At 36.1% G+C, this 18,999-nt stretch overlaps 1 protein-coding gene across 17 annotated transcripts in view; it reads right to left on the bottom strand.

The window, feature by feature from the left end:
• The window catches only part of PHF20L1 (PHD finger protein 20 like 1), a 76,015-nt gene extending 57,979 nt beyond the window's left edge, over nt 1–18,036 (bottom strand). For 10 of the 17 annotated variants that reach the window (XR_004435484.1, XM_033203478.1, XM_033203481.1 and 7 more), the window contains exons 1-2: nt 17,725–18,036; nt 15,458–15,573 (exon numbers count right to left, since the gene is read on the bottom strand). Coding sequence is in view for 16 of the 17 variants with exons in the window: in XM_033203478.1 (XP_033059369.1) it covers nt 15,458–15,540 (83 nt within the window). In the remaining variant the exon portion in view is untranslated. Of the gene's footprint in view, nt 1–15,457; nt 15,578–17,724 lie in introns of all 17 variants that reach the window. The other 7 variants (XM_033203480.1, XM_033203489.1, XM_033203491.1 and 4 more) reach the window with 4 other exon arrangements.
• Nucleotides 18,037–18,999: the final 963 nt, after the last annotated feature.

Genomic DNA, 18,999 nt, shown 5'->3' with positions numbered 1-18,999 from the left:
ATCTTTGTTTTCCCTGTGGAAAACTAGCTTTAAATATAAAGTACAATGGACTTTATATAACTTTGAAATATAGGAACTGATTACTACCTAATTTATAGCTCAATCTTGCTATTCAGAGTTTTTTAGACATTTCAGGGATCATTCTCTGGTAGAGCTTCTTCCATCTTTGACATTCAACCCCACTTTGATCTAATGATATTGAGTTCTTGGATTTTCCTCAAACATACAAGGCTCTGTGTCAAGCATTCACACATTTGTGCTATTCTCCATTCTACTTTTTCTGTAGAGCCCTAAACCACCCTTTCCTTCCTTTGTATACAAATCACTGCAGACTTGGTCAAACACAGAACTGCTTGTGTGAAGACTTCTCTAACTCCTGGGGGTCCTGCTGCTCTGACAGCACTCATCTCATTATAGTTGTACATCATCTCTGCACACGTTCTCACTCAAACTGGGTGCTGCAGAACATTTCTATCTTTTGGAACACTGATATGTGTGTGGCACCCAAAAAAAAAGGGTCTTGTCAAATAAGCTAGGGAATTACTGGATTAAAAAAAGTTAGGTTGCATTCTTTATTGAAAGATTTCTTGGTGCAGTCAACGAGATGGAGATAAGGCATTCAGTGTTACTAGAGTCAAGAAAATATGTAACCCCTTTTATCATGAAAATGTAACATTTCTTGAGATAGCAAATAGCTAAGAAAGATGAGGTTAAAAACGCTACTCTGGCCTGTGAGCTTCTGGAGATAAACGAGTCATGTTTACTTTTGTAGTCCCCAGCACCTAGCACATGACAGAACACAAAACTGCTATTCAGGGAATGTTTGCAGGAGTAAGAAGCAGCTTTAAAGAAAGGCAATTTGCTCATTTCTTCAGAACAAAGAAGGCAGTTGACCCAATTATAGCCTTGTTAGATCTTAGTCTTTTGTGGGGAGTAAAAAGAAAGGCATAAAAACAAGAAAACTTAGGAGATTAACATACTTCCTGAGGTGGACATGCCTACCCCACCCACTTAGAATCAGTGCTGTAATACTTGTCTTTTGCAGTGTTGCTCTGGTTTTGTTTTTGTTGCCCTGGTTTTTAAAACACAAAAATTGTCAATAGCATTAAGAAAAACCTAAAACAAGGTTGTTCTTTATTTTTTCAACATTCACTAGCCACTAAAGTACTATAAAAAGATATTCTATCAATTATAAAAATTAAGTTTCTCTCAAAACATAAACACCTCTAATTTCATGTGCTTAATTTGTCTTATCATTTACATTTTGAATAAAAAATAAGGAGTTTATTCTTTAGGTTCCTTCATATTCTAAATGTATACAACTCTATATATTTGAAACACTTCTCAAAGTGAGAATAGCCCACAGTAACAGTGTTAAACATACCTTTATTTTCACAACATGACTTAATTCAGTAAAGAATCAGCATCTAAGTAAGCTCAAATAATTTAAATCTGGATTGCATTTTAAAGTGACTTATGGTTTTTCTAAAATAGTTTAAATTATTCTGGCTGAGATGCCTGATGCAACAACCAAAATGAAAATTATGTTTTGGGGATCCTCTTTAGGATAAGTCATAGCATGCTGTACTCTCTACATAAATATCTAGAAATTGATACGCACACTTGGGATGAAGGCCAAGAATTAAATAAGTAACACAGATACCCAAGATTCTTCTCTATTTTAATTTTTATCATGTTCACTAGTCAAATTTTGAATCTTAAAGGTGTTAGAAATATTACCATTATCAAAAATGTCCAAATTTCTGTTCATTCATTAAACATTTATTTGAACATCCAATAAGACTAAGGCACTTGCTAGGCACTGTTGGTACATAAAAAGGAAACAACTCGGCCAGGCACGGTGGCTCACGCCTGTAATCTCAGCACTTTGGGAGGCTGAGGCGGATGGATCACCTGAGGTCAGGAGTTCGAGACCAGCACGACCAACATGGAGAAACCCAGTCTCTATTAAAAATACAAAATTATCCAGGCATGGTGGCGCATGCCTGTAATACCAGCTATCCAGGAGACTGAGGCAGGAGAATCGCTTGAACTCAGGAGGCAGAGGTTGCAGTGAGTCAAGATCGTGCCATTGCACTGGGCAACGATAGTGAAACTCCGTCTCAAAAAAAAAAATGGAAATAACTTCTATCACTGAAGGGTTTAGCTTAGGGTCAGATTAGGAGAAAGAGAGAAGAATCAGAATATTTACTATCACAGGTATGTCAGGCTCTGTGTTTTTTACTTATTGAGTACCAACTGTTCTTTCTATATGTTTTCTCATTTGATCTTGGTAATCATCAAAGGTATAGAAAACATAGTGTACATTTAACAGATGAAGACTTGTCCAAGAATACACATGGTGCAGCCAGTATTAAAAACCAAGACTAAGTGGAACAAAAGTCTGTACTCTATGCCAAAAGGAGAAATGCGATAAGGCCCATCTAAGTGATTATATCACATGTAGTAAAATTGGTAACTGTATACAAAAACTGTATACAAGATGCTTTAATAGTCCATAGAAAATCTGTAATTTACTGAAGGTTCTTGGGAGACGTTGTTTATGTTAGACTTGCTAGGGGACATCTAGAATATAGAACTAATGAGCACAAACAAAGTGTATACACAGAGTAGAATTCATTTACTCAGTGTTCACTAACTTGAAACCATCACACAACTCTGAGCTGGGCAAGCAGCCATGGAGGATTTCAAGAGAAGGAGGATATGGTTATTTGTCCTCAAAGACCTCATCTTCAGAGATTGGAGGAGCACTTGAAGGAAAGAGTAATAGTCCTTTTGGCTAGACTACATGGTAAGTAGTAAAGCAGGTAAAGGAGAATAGTAAGACATCAGATGGGACTTATTAGCGGGGTTGAAACTTGAAGGGTTACGAAATAGCAAACTAATGAAACAACCGTTTACTCTACAGATAACAGGGAGTGACTTAAAGTTTGTACTTAATTTGGTTGCCAGTTACATCTCAGAGGAAAAAAATCGTAACATCAAGATCTTTACAACACATGTAAAATGCGTTAAATAGTAATTTAACATATAGCTTTGCACAGTGAAGTTATTTCTAGCAGATGGCTCATGGTAATAATGTTTTGATACATACAGTGAAGGAAAAATCCTGTTGAACACAAATGTATTCACAAATGCCTCTGTATACTGAACTACAACAATATTTTGATGCACTATTTATGTTTTATTCTAATTGACTGAATTAAACATAAGATTTTTCTAATTGAATTTGGAAGATGTAGTGTTAATGTTTTTGTTTTGTCATTTTTTTAAAGGTTGAATCATAGAAAGCTGTTAAAGAATAGTGATTAGGCCCGATCCCAGACATTTATGAGTAATTTGGAAAAAGATTCAAGAAGTGGAAGACTGAAGTTTCAGAGTTTAAAGAGTCAGAGATAAGACATCGGTAACAATGATTAGAGAGAAAGAGAAAAGAAAACAACCATAGCTGGCATCTCTCAAGGGTTCAACCAAAAGAGATGGAGAGAAGGCAACTTCACTAAAAGTAGGATTTCTCAGTGCCAAAATTCTACATAGAGCTCTCTTATCCTTTGTATATTACTGCAATATACCATACAATTTCTGCTATGTACCTTGCCTAATTCCACTTAAAAATTCATGCATTGTTTAAATGTCATCTACTTGTGCAGAAAATAATTACCTCCACTGCTGAGTCTACCTTGCTCTCTCACATGTCTTGTATACTTGAATCCCAGGAAAGAGTTTACCCTCAGAAAACTTAACAAGAAAAATAATTCACTCTAAAATGGACTCTATTGTTTATCTGGCTTAATGGAAATGAAGAGCATTCCAAAATAGAGAAGACTTTTAAATGATTCTTGCTGAATTTAACAGAATTTTCACATACTCAATTCTACTAATCTCAACTGATTTCTTGAGACCCTTTCTGAATTAGTGTGGGACCCTTTTGAATTACTGTCCTCTAATGGCAAAGTCAAACTGCAGCCATAACTAGAGTAGAGCAAAGCCATCACCAAGAATAAAATGTTTTTCACCTTCTCTAAACTCCTATAGCATTTTATTGCATTATCTGATATGTTGTCATTTTAACACTATGACTCCCACTTGTACAAGACTCTTCAGAGAGTGGCAGTATCTGCAGATTCTGGACTGACACCATAATCTCGTAAGAACAGAAACTGACCAAAGAGGTTAGCTATACTGTAAACATACAGTATCAGTTCCCCATTGTATCAACTCTGAAGTGTTATCAAAACATAAGTATGTTTTGCTTAAAACTTATTTTCGCATATTTTACAGAAACCTAAAATGAGAATTATTACCAGTGAATTCTTATTCTGGCTCACATTGTTAACTGTTTTACAGGGGCAGGTCTGGACTCATCCACTAGATCAGGAGACTGAATTCCCTGAGGCTGCCTGCAAAATGTTATGTGCTTGGTGTAGATGTGTATGGGTATTTTTTGAGATGAGAATTCCCAAGTTAATTAGATTTTCAAAGTGGTCCACATTCACAAAACCAGAAACTTTTGGAAGGCAAGATCATTTATTAACTCAAACTGTCAGAGCTTCATTATCCTAGGATAAAAGAGGGAAGCAATGGTGGGCATGCAGCTATGCCAGAAATATAATCTGATGGATTAATTTTAAAAAATTATTTGCATTCAATGTAGGAATATTAATACAACTAAACATCATTTGCATTTAAGGAATTCATTCTGATTTATCCTCTAATTTGAAATATATATCTAGATTTTTATCTGTATTGATTAAAAAAAAAAGTCAACCATGAGAAAATGACAAGGGAAATTAACTGATACAACCTAGAATCTCCTGAACTTAAGTCAAAATAGAGTTGATAACTACCTCAATGACAGGTTGCAATCCACCGAGCAGGGCCAGAATATGCTGTCAAATGCCCTAAAGACCATGAGAATTCACGAAAAGATTTAGGATTTAACTAATCATTTGAATAAGCACCATATCAATCAAAATGGCAACATCTTTTTATAAACTGCCTCAATAAGTTATTCCAATTATGCATTTTAAGTAGTCATTTTCTTGTTTATATGGATAAGCCAATAGTATGTCTAATTCATGTAAATTTAGAAATTGACAGTTCCTCATTCATTTCATTTATTCAACAAAGAAAAAGAATCAAGTACATTAACACAATTCAACATAATGATAGCAGTATAATAAAGACATGCCAGCATATAGAAAGAGTATCTGAACAAGGATGCTCTCTTGGACAAAGTACTTCTTTATGTTTTAAAGGATAGTATGTATGAAATACACCTAAAATATGACTTAAACATAACTAAAATATTAGCAGAATCCTAGGGATCTAGGATTAATAATTCAAAATAGTTTTGTGAGTAAGAACTTCATCTATAGCTATGGTAGTCATAAAAAATGACTAAAAGAAGAACTAGAAAATAGAAGGGTAAGAGCTGTCTTACATCTAATTATTAGTAAGAGGATTATTTGCCAAATAACAAAAATTAACACAGAATGTAACCCAAAGCAAACAAAATATTCTTGTATCCTAGTTACCCTTTAAAATTTTTAGTTTCCTGGAAGCACTTTAAATTTACATTAAGCTTTATAATTTTCAAAAATATTTTCTCATTCACCCATTGATTATAACTGCAGCAATGATATCACCTAGTACAATTACAGTATTTTAAATTCAGCACTTTCAGATACTGCATGTTCATTTGTTTCATACTTTAAAAACAATAAACTGAAAACAAAACTCTCTTGATTAATTCAAACTCAATATTCCACGATGCAATGTTAATACAAAATAGTCTAAAATTTCACATCATTCAGATGACAGCTTATAGGTCAAAATCATATCTTCTCCAACACTGAAGTATAAGAACCTCATCATATTATTTCTCAGGTCTTTTCATACCTATTGATCCCCATAATACACATATGGCATGAGCTGACAGTTCACCCTGCTTCCTACTTGTCCACAACTTTTACAACAAAGAGAAGAACAGAATTAGCTATGTCTTCTCTTTTAGAACCTTGTAACAGTACTTTGCAAATTAATGTTTCACTTCAGATCACTGTATTTAAGTTCCTGTTCCTCTCTCCTCCCAACCCCCACCCAGCACACCTGAATCCTGCCATGCCTATATTCACTCACATTGTCAGTTCTAACCAAATCAAAACACCTGTACCATATCCTTTGTACTCACTACCTTCTCCTACCACAAGCATCCATTAGACCACAGAGAATTTCTTTCCTACTCCACTAAAACATTATCTTTCTGTCATGAGTATTGGACTCAAAGTTTATGCACTTCATACAGTTTTTTCAAGTTACAACTATTGTTACTTAATTGTGCTAGCGAAACTCAAAATCTAGCAGGTTGCAATCACCCAGTTATACTTCTTAACATTTAGCACTTTAAAAACACTTTACTACAGATAGTTATATTTGTTTATATGCCTACTGATTAAAGTCTGATGAATTTACATTGATTCCTCCTGCATTTGACTACACCTTCTTAAAATAATGAATGTTCATGTTACTGTTATGATTAAAACTAATGTTTAAGTGCCTACCATGTGGCATATAACATGCATTACTTTGCTTAAATCCTCAAAGAACCCTTTAAATTAAGTACTAATACTGTTACCAGTTTTTAAAGGGAGGTCATGGAGGCTCTGAAAGATTCAGTAACTTGCTCATGTTAAAACAGGTGGATCCTTGAACTGAGGTATTCCTGTCCATGAAGACTATGCAATCAATCATTACAGATTCTGCATCTTGCAACTGATGATTTTCAGTTCTTATTACATTTATGGCAGTGCTTCAATATAGGGGGTGCTTACCAATCAAAAACAGATAAAACATTATAAAAATCAAAGTATTTTATCTATTTATTTTTTCTTAAAATTTTAATTTTAATCTCTCATATACAAGCAACATGCCTAAAGTTGGTTTTGTTAGACCAAAGAGTATGGAAAATAATTGTACAAAATAAATATCCTCCATGCATAAAATTACTAAGCAAAGATAAAACGCTCTTCTGTTTTATTAAAGTTTCTCAAAACAAAAGGGTACTACATCTCAACTATGACTCAGTATGAAACATCACATTATTAAAATTAAATAATTGGAGTAAACAAAGTAGCTTAACTTTCATCACGTTTGAAACTCATAAATTTTTAAAAATCTAGGATATGATACGTTACTGAACAAAGGAAAACAAAAAGTGACTCTAAAAATAAATTTTAAAAAATTTGCTAAACTAGGTTAACAAATAAAATCTTATGTTTAGTTTTCAATCCAAAAGTCACAATGCATTTGCCATAATTTTCTGCAATGATAACTAGGTTATTTCAATATATCCCAAAACTTTTGTGTTCATTCATCCTTTTTAAACCCAACAAAATTCAATAAACTTTGCTGGGTACCTTTTATGAGTAAGTTACTATGTTAAGGCCTTGTAGATACACCATTTCATATAAGTAGTTTATACTTCAGTACCCTCGCTAATCATGATGTACCAGAAATACGTTTATTTCTAATTGATGGTAACTTTTTTGGCAATAAGAAAACAGACTTTCAAGATATTCTGAATATTAAGTAAATATCTATATTCTTCCTTCAACTTTACTGCAACAATCCTCTCAAAGTTGAGGTAATTGTAATTACTGAAATAACATAATACTTGCATACCAATTTCTAATTTAATAAGAAGTATATTCTTATGTGCTGACTAATGATCTGTAGCAAGAAATGATAGGGAGTGGTCAACACTTCTTTAAAATACACAGTTACAGTAAAAATACTAAAAAACTGGGACCTTAATGAAGAACAGCAGAACTAAGCTGCCTTTTCAATACTGTTAATTTCTTTTAAAAATTGTACTACTGATATTCAAAACTTAAAATTAAAACTAGTATTTTCTCCCTCAGCTTAAATCACTTAAAACCAAAATTAAAAACATAAGCATCTGCAGATGCCATTTCTGTCTACTCAGCAAAACTAGAATTGCAAAACATTCTTTTTAGTAGCGTTAACTACCACAAAAGATAAACTGTTTCCCAGCTAGTGGCTTTAATCAACCCCCAACTAAAAACTAAACCATTATCTAATGTGATGTGACAGGGTGAAATCTCATAACACATACATTCGGCAGGAATGATGTAACAAATAGGGAGCTGGATGTGTGTGATATGTGATGGCTGGACTTCAACCAAATGTCAGAAAAGCAAATAAAACGGTCTTTTCTCTTGTTCCAACCCTTACCACTAAATGATCACACACACATAAAGCACAGCATAGTAAGCCTGTGATTCCTGGACTTTACCCTCATTATAAATGTATGAAGGAGGCTAAGAAATCATCAGGTTGGAGGTTTGATTCTAAAGTAAACTTAGGAGGAAAGCTCTCTAGTACGGATAAACTTGAAATGTACCTACCTTGCTCAAGCCCTCTAATTCCAATGAAAAAGAGTGACATAGGCTTGCCGGACTTTCATGGCCCTTCTAGATGCCAGACATATACTCACTACTACAATCGGTCAGAAACTACGGTGGTCCATGAACACTGAGCCCATTGAGTTAACTGGGGCTCAAAGCTTTAGGAAATCTATGTGAGACAATGAGTTGTAGTGGAGAGATCACTATATTGGGAGCCAAAAGGTTTCATGCCCAATATAGTTATACCCCAAATAGCTCAAACCTCTACATTTTTTTCCAAATTATGTTCAGTTTTCTACATTTTTCTCATTTTCTCCTCTCCATAGGTAGTTCAAAACTGCTCGCCAGCAGTTTTGAACTACCTATGACTTTTGACTGTCTTACCTCTGCCTCAAGTTTGTGTTATTTACCATCTAAAAGTGTGATTAAAAAAAAAAAACTGTCATTCCTGAATAGGTGAAAATCAATAAAAAGAAACTGAGTTTGGAATTCAATGGCACCTGAAAGATCATCTAAAATGTAAGACTTTCATTTTAAGGTCATTAAAGCAGAGAAATACCTCTCCAAAATCACTAGCTCATGGCAAAATAGCACTTAAAACCCATATTTTACGACTTCCAGTTTAATTTATTTTTTCCAACACTTTTGTTTTTCAAAAAAACTAGGATAAGCAGAAAAAGCTTATAAATCAGAAAAAGTTCTATAAACAATGAATTAACATAAAAAAAAGAACACTAGAGCAAGAACTACCTGAAACCAGGTGTGTATTCAAATAAATAAGTCTTCTCTATCCCTATTTCTAATCATGCTTTTCACATTTGTGGAGGGGTACAGGGAAGCTTTCTTATATTTAGCATTGTTCAGAGGAATTTATGGGGCTTTCTTTTGTGGAAATTTTAAAATAGAAGTAAAATGTTTGTGTACTGGTACAGACCTGCTTGAAAATTAAACTGGATGATTCACTTTGATCTTAAGATTCAAAATTTGTGACTAAATGTAAATTATCTCAGACTTTTTAAACAAAACTTACAGATTTCAATTGTATTGTCTGCAACAAGAGTCCTTAAGCTGGAGGGCATGTGTAAGTTTTCTATGAACTTATGACCATAGTATATAATTCATTTATTTTGGTGTATACATACAACTGTATATTTTTTCTGAGTCTATGGCTGGCATTGGTTTTCAAAGGTAATGACTCAAAATAATAATCACTACTTTCCATGTATAGACAAATGGAAAGAATCCCAAATTACAAAAAGACAAAAATTGCATGCATTTTATATTAGCAAAAGAACCTCTATTTTTGAAGTATTCACCTAGTGTTCCTACAATACTGTATTTGATCTACGTGTTACACTTTAGGACCATTCTCCTACTCTAAATATAGATGAGACAACTTTGTCTAGTAGTGTTTTCCTTTGAATAGTTAAATGTAATTAGAAAAAAAGTAACTTTTTATTCAGAAAATGTGTACTTTTATTTAAATTAACAAGTATTTGTACTTGCTATAATGCAAATTTCCTTAATTCTCCTATACTATTAAAATTCTGTTCACGAACATCTTAAAAACTCACATTTGCAAATGTTCCACACAGTTCAAAAAACTCCAAATGTGTGAAAACAGCATTTGCCAATTCAAATTTATACTGTTCTATTAAACTCTGATACTTGGAGTTATCTCCACAATTTTTAATCTTTCATATTTCCTTTTCTTTAGATTTAGAAGAGAATTAAATAGAAATATTCCAAAAGAGTCCCAGGAGCATAACTCATCTGAATGTTTTAAATTGACTCTACATTTCAAATTTATTTTAAGATTAACACCAGAGCATGTTATTTAATCTCTTGTGTTTTCCTAACAATCGCTTACTGTAGAATAACTATTTTAATTTCAATCAGAAAACAGGAGTTAAATCAGTAGTCAATACCAGTGTGATTTTATCACTTTTCTTACTAAACAATATTCAGAATGATTAGATACTTTAATACTTGCAAGCAAACTTTATAAAACTGTGGAAACATGAGGATTTTATTATCACTTCAAAAAGACTGTCTACAACTTTGGAAGGACAAGACAGATGGAAGAACTGCTTGAGCCCATGAGTTCGAGACCAGCCTGGGCAACATAGAGAGACACCTTTCTCTACAAAAAAAAAAAAAAGAAAGAAAGGAAAAGAAAATTAGCAGGTTACTATGGCATATGCCTGTAATCCCAACTACTTGGGAGGCTGAAGCAGGAGGATGGCTTGAGCCTCGGGAGGTAAAGGCTGCAGGCTGTGGCAAGTCATGATCTCGTGACAGCACTGCAGCCTGGGTGACAGTAAGACCCTGTCTCAAAAAAAAAAAAAAGGAAAAAGGAAAAAGAAAAAAATGTCATCAGCTTGTTGCAATGACATGTTTTGCCTTCTATGGTTCCAAGTCACTCTCTTGTCAACTAAAGCTACATTTAAAAACTCAATCACTTAACTCTTCAGATCCCCAAAGATCTACTTTTCTAGTCTCCCTCTCCCCTGGCATTTACCTCAATGCTTTACGATTATGTAACAATCTGTAGAATTTAAAGTAATATATAATCTTATTTGAACCTTAAAACCCAATCTCTAAATAAAAGCCAGTAACGTTGCTTCCATTGTACTGCTAAGAAAACCAAGTTAAAGGACTTACCCATATTTATAGGATTAATAAGTAACAGTGTAAATTTAAACAACCCGCTTACAGTGTCTCCAATATAACTTCAACTCTCAACTTTCTCCTTCCCCAAATATACTTCTGTATCAACACGCCTATACTCATTTTTATTCTTATGATGTTACTACCTCCCAGAAATTATAAAACCGAATATCAAGGTTTGGATGCACAGAGTTTGTTATGAAAAACATGATGAAAATAAGATAAAAAATAGTTGACTGTGCTAGCTGTAAACATTAGCATGTCAAAGTCTTTATGCAGATGACTGAAAAAGTTAAAAGAAAATGTTCTTAAAATATTGTAAAGCTATAATATTTAAAAAAATTAAAACAGCTCACACCACTCAGGAGTTATGTTTGGTCGGTGTAGGAGAGATCCAATTATCAAAAAGCAAATACTGGGACTAAGATGAGCAACCTCTTGACGGCTTCTCAGGGCCTGCATTCATTAGTACCGATAAATAAACCACCAATGAGTGTTCTTATGTAGCTGTAAAGTTACTCTGAAAATAAAAATAAATCACTACTTAAGGCCTGGCACGGTGGCGCATGCCTGTAATCCCAGCACTTTGGGAGGCTGAGGTAGGCAGATCACAAGGTAAAGAGATGGAGATCATCCTGGTCAACATGGTGAAACCCCATCTCTACTAAAAATACAAAAAAAAATTAGCTGGGCATGGTGGTGCGTGCCTGTAGTCCCAGCTACTCGGGAGGTTGAGGCAGGGGAATCGCTTGAACCTGGGAGGTCGAGGTTGCAGCGAGCAGAGGTTGCAGTGAGCCGAGATCACGCCACTGAATTCCAGACTGGCGAAAGAGCGAGACTCTGTCTCAAAAAAATAAATAAAATAAAATAAAATAAAAATAAATAAATCACTACTTAAAAAGGTACAATGTTGTCTTTCTGATCTTTAAGAATTATGTGATACAGTTTGTTCAAGCAATAACAACATACTTTTCCTGAGAAATACAGATTGAGTCTTCCTGTTAAATCTACACCAAAGCTAAAAGTGAGAGCTCAACTTCAGATTATTTCCACCTACTAAATTTAGAATTTATCCTTTTATGTCTAGACACATACCAGAAACTATTTTCCTTTTTTATATATGAGAAACCAGCCAGGAGTGCACTTTGGGAGGCTGAGGTGGGAGGATCATTTGAGGCCAGGAATTCCAGACCAGCCTGCGCAATACAGTGACACTTCATCTCTACAAAAAAAATCTTTTTTTTAATTAGCCCAGACTTGTGGTGCACGCCTGTAGTTCCAGCTACTCAAGAGGCTGAGGTGAGAGGATAGCTTGAGCCCAGGAGGTAGAGGTTGTAGTGAGCCAAGATCATGCCACTGCACTCCAGCCTGGGTGACAGAGTAAGACTCTGTCTCAAAAAAAAAAAGCAAGAAAAACCTTTAATAGGCATTTTAGGTTCTTCACTTGCACCACTTTCCTTTTGCACTTCTCTTCAAAAGGTAATTTATCAACATGTGATAAGTTAGTTTCTCAGTAATATACTGCTTATTGTAAATGTTTTGAGTATAGAGACAGTAAGCAAGATTTACATTCCTGCTCCTCCCTATCCAATGCCTATAATAGTTCAAACTACATTTATCTCAAAGATGACTCAATACTTTTCAAAAAGAATTGAATAAATTTGGAAGACTAAGCATTCAATATGGATGCAAAAAATAGAATATGAAAGAAGGGAAAGACAGAAGAGTGGGAGAAGAGAAAAGAATTTCGGTGTATTTTCAATGATTAACTATAATATTTTGCTTCTCACAAGAATGTCAGTTTCTTGTCAATCAAATAATCCTATAATTTTACTTAATATTAATGCAAAAATTTATAGAATTTCCATGAAATGTAAAAGTCATTTATAAATGTAATAATATGAAGAATTGTTTATTATCCCATTTATAAATAAGATCTGTTAAGAGCACTAATCTCATAGAACTTTTGTGTCCCATATAAAATTCAATACATCTTAGTAATTAAATAGTTCGTCCAATAGCACACCACCTAATACTAAATTTAAGGGGCAGCTAAGCCTAACTAGTTCTTGAAACTACTGACATTAATAAGCAAAATAACAATAAGAAAAATATTTTTGTAAATTACCTAGAATACATACATATAATATTCTTAATCCTTTTCTAATTAAGGAGCCACTTGAAACAGAATGCCAAAATCTTTATATAAATCAGCTTATAAAAACAAAACTGGTAACAAGTTTCAGTGATATGTGATTATTCAGGCGAACGTTTATTTCCATTAAAGAGAACTATTATTACCAGGGTTATTAAAATTAAATCTAAACTCCATCAGTGAGTACATTTGCATGACACTACTCAAATAAGCACATATGAATTCTGTGGCAAGAAGATACAACTTTCATTTGTTCTCTGAAATTCCAAGTATTCTAAAAGCACAGAATACTCTAAAAGTACATTCAAGCATGGTTTTAAAAGTTCTTTTTTGTAGTCTTTTAAACTACTGGATCATAAATTTAACAGCTTCTAAGTAAGAAAACATTTTACTACCAAAAGAAAATTTCTCACTAATATCAAAGTTATATTAATAACCCTGAAAATTACTGACAGAATAAACTATGTGTTTCTCCAAAACTGGAAGCTAGTTCAACTGCAACACTGTTAGTTGGGAAGCCTAATATATTAATATGAATTAACTAAGTCACAAAGTCAGTAACTTAAAAAATAAATAAATCACTTAAGAGTAACATCAAAGAAGTAACAAGTATTATTTCTTATACCCTTGTATCACACAGAGATTCAGTAGTATGCCTTTGGAGTAAAAAGCTTCTCTTGGTCAAATGAGAACCAAGATAGCCAAGTGCTGCCTCAACTAGCATTTTTTGTTGTATGTTCTAATGTTGAGTTTCTCAATCATTTTTACCGCCACCCACCCTCATTCCAGTTGTCATTTAGCAATGTCTGGAGACATTTTGATCATCACTACTAGGAGAGATGCTACTGCCTAGTTTCCCAGGTGCTTCCCAAACCCCTCCTGAGAACTACCATGTACATTCTTCACCTAGAGGTAGTATCAATTAACCTCCCTATCTCAAATTGTAGCTTCAAACTGTCCTAAAGGGGAGCTCAAAACAATAGGTCATTAAGCTGGGGTCAGAGATATGTGCCAAGCTCTAATGCCAGATGTTAAGAGAGAGAAACCCTAGCCTGGTCTATACAGTCAAATATCATGACTAAACAAGATTTCTCTGCCTGCCATTGCCAACTCAGGAAGTTGACTTAATACAAATCAATCAAAAGTAAATCTACAAAATGCCCACTATGGTTTTAAATGAGAGAAAATGTCAAAAAGTCTGGGAAACTCCAAGACCAGATAAACCAGAGCTCGCATCAAAATAAATGGGCTTCAAGAGGAACAAAGGCAGCATTCCTCCCAGAAGTGGAACTCCTCTAATGCCCCTCTCATGTTAGGAGCCTGCGAATGGCAACAAAAAGACATCTGCCAAGACAGCAGAATGAGGGGCCACTTAACCCAAATGAGGAACACGCTCCTTAGGAGAAAGGAGAATCCTCCTCATTCCTACTCTGGCCCAGGGACCCCTGCGTGTAGCTTCTCCTTCTGTCCTTTCCAGATGGTAGTTTTACACCAATTCATTAACGTTTCCTAACCACTGTATAAAGGCTATGTTGGGAGGTGTTTACATTTACCACTTACCACGATGGCCAGAATAGGGGGAGACACATAGTTCTGAAAGGACAGCCTATTGTGCACTGGAGACAGCAACAACCTGCCTTTAGGTTACGGCCCTCCAGGGAAAATAGGAGGTTAAGTGTGATTTTGGTTTTAGGTGAGATAACAAATAGTGGAGACGTTTTTGAAAGTGTTCACTATGAAAAAATGCTATGCTAACCATTAATATACTCTGTAGTTTGAAAGACTACCACTGACATACCAAAAATACTGATTTAAATCAAAATGTATCCAAAACTTGAGAAGCTGGTTCTCTGGATTACTCCTCCCTCTACTTCCACCAATATAGCTCACGTGAGGTATATATGAGGTCTACATAAACCTCACACTCTAGACAATTATTTTCATTTCTCAAACACCAAAAATGATTGTACTAAATAATTTAGTCAGTTGACTAAACATAGTTTTTAAATGCTAAACCAAAAAAGCCTAAAGAGTAGGAAAACTAAAAAACAACGTATATGTGTAATCAAAATGTGAATACACTGATGTTTCTGCTACCATCAGTGGAATTTACTGTCTTAATTAACATATGTAAGGCTACAGATATTGTGATATTTAGGTGAAAGTTCTATATTTTCCATACCATTTTTGTAAGTAGTCCAGTGCCTCCAAACGAGCACCAATCTCAAAAGTGATTCCAGGGCGATTTGGGGGCTTTTTACTCATCTTGAGATCCTATTCTTCAGTATTCTCTTTTCACTACCTCAAGAGAAAGAAAAAAGTTAGATTCCGATGCAGAAAATGCATAGGAAGTAGAGTATAAGGGAACAGGTAAAATTAAATTTAAACAGAATTTCTAAAACAATACATGGGAATATAAAATACTTGCCAAATTGTTAAGAAATTTGAAGGAGTATTACCAACATCTCTATATAAAGTTCTGTGCAATCTGCAGGCAATCTTGATAATGACTTAAGAAAAAGAACAAAGAAAACATAACTATCTAAAAAGAATGAATAAATAGACTGTTAAAAATTGTTAATAGCTAAAAATGCTTTATATTTTAGCTTGAAGATACCCAAGAAAATTCTCCACGGAGACAGCTGAAAATGCTTTCCTGCCTTTGAAAAATTAAGACAGCTGAATGTTCTGGAATACGACTACTGAAATTCTTGAGAACAAAATCAATTTTTTAATTTCAACAAATATTTGTTCAGTGCCTCATAATACAAAACACTAGATAAGGCCCTACAGCACACAAAGATGGAGGAAACAGTAGGCACAATCCTCTGCCAGTAAAGATACCACTAATTCCTCTTGGGATTAGGATTTTTTATTACTCATGATTTCCCACCTTGGCAGTACATAATTCAATAATTTTAATTTAACATATAGTGTTACAAAAGAGACTGCTTTCTTATACTTCACATTCAACAAGCAATAATAACATGCTTTTGTTACCTCTGAGTATTTCTACTATATTTCAATATAGACAGTGTCCACATTGATAATAAAAGTGCTTGTAATGCTAGAACAAAAACTGCAAAGGAGTACCTATATATCCCTAGGTCTTTCACATGCAAAGTACTATATTTTGGGCCACACTGGCCACCGAGCACATTTGAGGTGGCCTCTCTTGCACTAATGGGTATATGAGGAATATGAATAAATTTTGAGATAACCTAATCAAAACATAACTCATAATTAGAAATGTAAATTGATTGTTATCAGGGGCAAGGAGAGATCCCTAAAATGTCCTTCAATATTTGAAATCACTAATGACTATGTTCCCTAGAGTTTAAAACGAAAAAAAGAAACACACACACTTGTCATTTTTTATAATGGTTTTGTCACAATTCAAAATAGACAAAACAGAACAGCAAATATAAAATTTCAACTGCTCCCTCTTTTCTCTTTGAAAGAGCCTGATAGATAAGGGAAAAAATAGCATCAATACAGGCCATGAAAATATGCGAACTCAAATACTCATGGTTGGAGGGGGAAAGTGAGTATCCTCCTGCTACGGCATAAGCAAATATTAAAGCAGTAAAAAGTTAACAGGGAGCTTGCCCAGGGTGTAGGTGGTGCAAAAGAACAAATGTATGAATATTTCTAACAGAGGTCTTGTCAGTGTGCAACATGTAAGGCAGTTACTTAAATGTGTAGAAATCGAATCAACCTTTTCTGCTGTCCGTCACAGGAAGAATTCAGTAAGAGGTAGTAAAGGTACACTAACATCTTCTAGGATCAAACTTACAGTCCATAATTAAGCGATGGATTGAGTAAGTATAATCCCCCATTGACACTCAGGGGCGAAGTACCAGAAAAAAACAAGATTTTCCTTTGTCTTAGGTTTGAAGAGGGAAGGATGAAGAGGGACTTGAATTAAGGAACTTTTATAAAGTAAGACAGTCTACTGGGAGTAAAACTTGAAGCACAAAGAAGGCAGAGAGCACGGAGAGGAGTAAAAACAGAAAGGAAAGGAGCAAAGAATGGCAAGAAATAGGACAGTGGAAGTTTTCAGAGATGACAAGTGAGAGAGAAGAAGAAATGAGCAAGAAGACATAGAGACGGATAATGTAAAGCAACGGTCAGAGAATGACCGCCAGGCCAAAAAAGGTGAGGAGGTGAGGCCAGAGAGGGGGTGGCGAGAGACAGGCAGGAAAGGCTGAGACCGGGCTGGCAGGGAGCTGGAGAAGCCTCCAGGTTTGACAGCCATCCGGCCCTCGGCAGGGGGGTTAGGCAGGGAGGGGAAGGGGGAGCGGCGGCGCCCAGACAATAGGGCCGGCGAGTTACGGGGAGGGAGGCGGGAGGGGAGCGGGCCGGAGAGAGAGACACCAGAATGGGGGCGTCCCGGGCGGCCCGGCGGTGGCCAGGCGGCCTCCCGGCTCAGCCGCCGCCGCCTCTTACCGACTCGGCCTCCTCTCTGCACAGCAGCCGGGCCGTCCGGGGCCGAGCTGGGGTACGAGCAGGGCGGCCAGCCCGGGCCTCTCCCTCTGCCTCCGCCCAGGCAGCGGCCGGGGAGGGAGCAGGAGCGGAGCGAGCTGGGGCCGCAGCGCCGGATCGGCCCAAGGTTTCGCGGGAGGGAGCTGGGTCCGAGCCCTCAAGCTCGCTCAGGGTCCACTGCCATCGCCGCCGCCACCGCCTCCGCCGCCGGCCAGCCCTGACGCGACGCCGGGCCCCGGCGACGTCAGCCGCCCGCGACGTGCCGGAAGCGGGCCTGGCCTTGTCACGTGACTCGCGAGGGTTGGGCCCGGACCGGGCAGCAGATTGGCGGGCCGCTGTGGGAGGCGGGGCTTTGCGGTAGTTGATGGACCGCTAGCGGGCGGGGCTGTGGTTAGTGGAGGAAAGAACGCGAGCTCTTGGTACCTATTGGTAGTTGTGAAGTGTTTGACCTTTGAGATTTGAGGACGAAGGGCATTGCTTGTTATTCTTGATTCGTTGGGAACCACGTCCCCCAAACCCCTCTAACCCAGGACCCTTGGCAAACTTTTTCAAATGCACTGCATGCTTTCTTAGATATCCACCCCATTCCACATCAAGAATAGAGTATGTTTACTGCTACAAAATCAATAAACCTCCCTTGAATGGATACTTTGTGATAGACACTAGGCTGTAAATATGTCACCTGACGATCACAATTGTACAACTGTATTACAATTGTATTGCTTTCCAGTCTTGGAGATCTTTACAATACAAAGACGCATATTACTAAGATGTGTGTGTGCGCTCGCGCTGAGGCACAGCTGAATAACCTTAACCTATGGCTACATTGATATCGCTTCCCCAGGACTACACAGCTAATGATGGCAGAACTGCTTTTATTGAATATCTACCCTCCCAAACTCTACTAAGCATAGGAGACAGTATCCCCGCTGTGGGGAGAAACCAATAAGTGAACACATTGAAAATAATACTGAAATGAAACATGTTTTTTCTCTTGCTTTCCACTGTACCACTCTGGCTTTCAATTGCAACATTGCATACAAATGACACTTATATTTATCTTGCTTCACAGTGTGGAGTTAAAACAGCAAAGTAACTCTCTTTAAGCTTCAGTTATAGTAAGATTTGGTAAATTAAAAAATCATTTTTTTTTTATTCAACAAACAATCATTTAGCACCTACTATATCACTAATAGCTACTGAGCTAGACTGAGCATGGTGATACATAGAAAAGATATA

Source organism: Trachypithecus francoisi, unplaced genomic scaffold (assembly GCF_009764315.1).
Source record: "Trachypithecus francoisi isolate TF-2019V2 unplaced genomic scaffold, Tfra_2.0 Lachesis_group7, whole genome shotgun sequence".
NCBI classification, from domain to species: domain Eukaryota; kingdom Metazoa; phylum Chordata; class Mammalia; order Primates; family Cercopithecidae; genus Trachypithecus; species Trachypithecus francoisi.
Note: the sequence above shows the minus strand (reverse complement) of the source record. Positions and strands in the feature narration are given on the sequence as shown.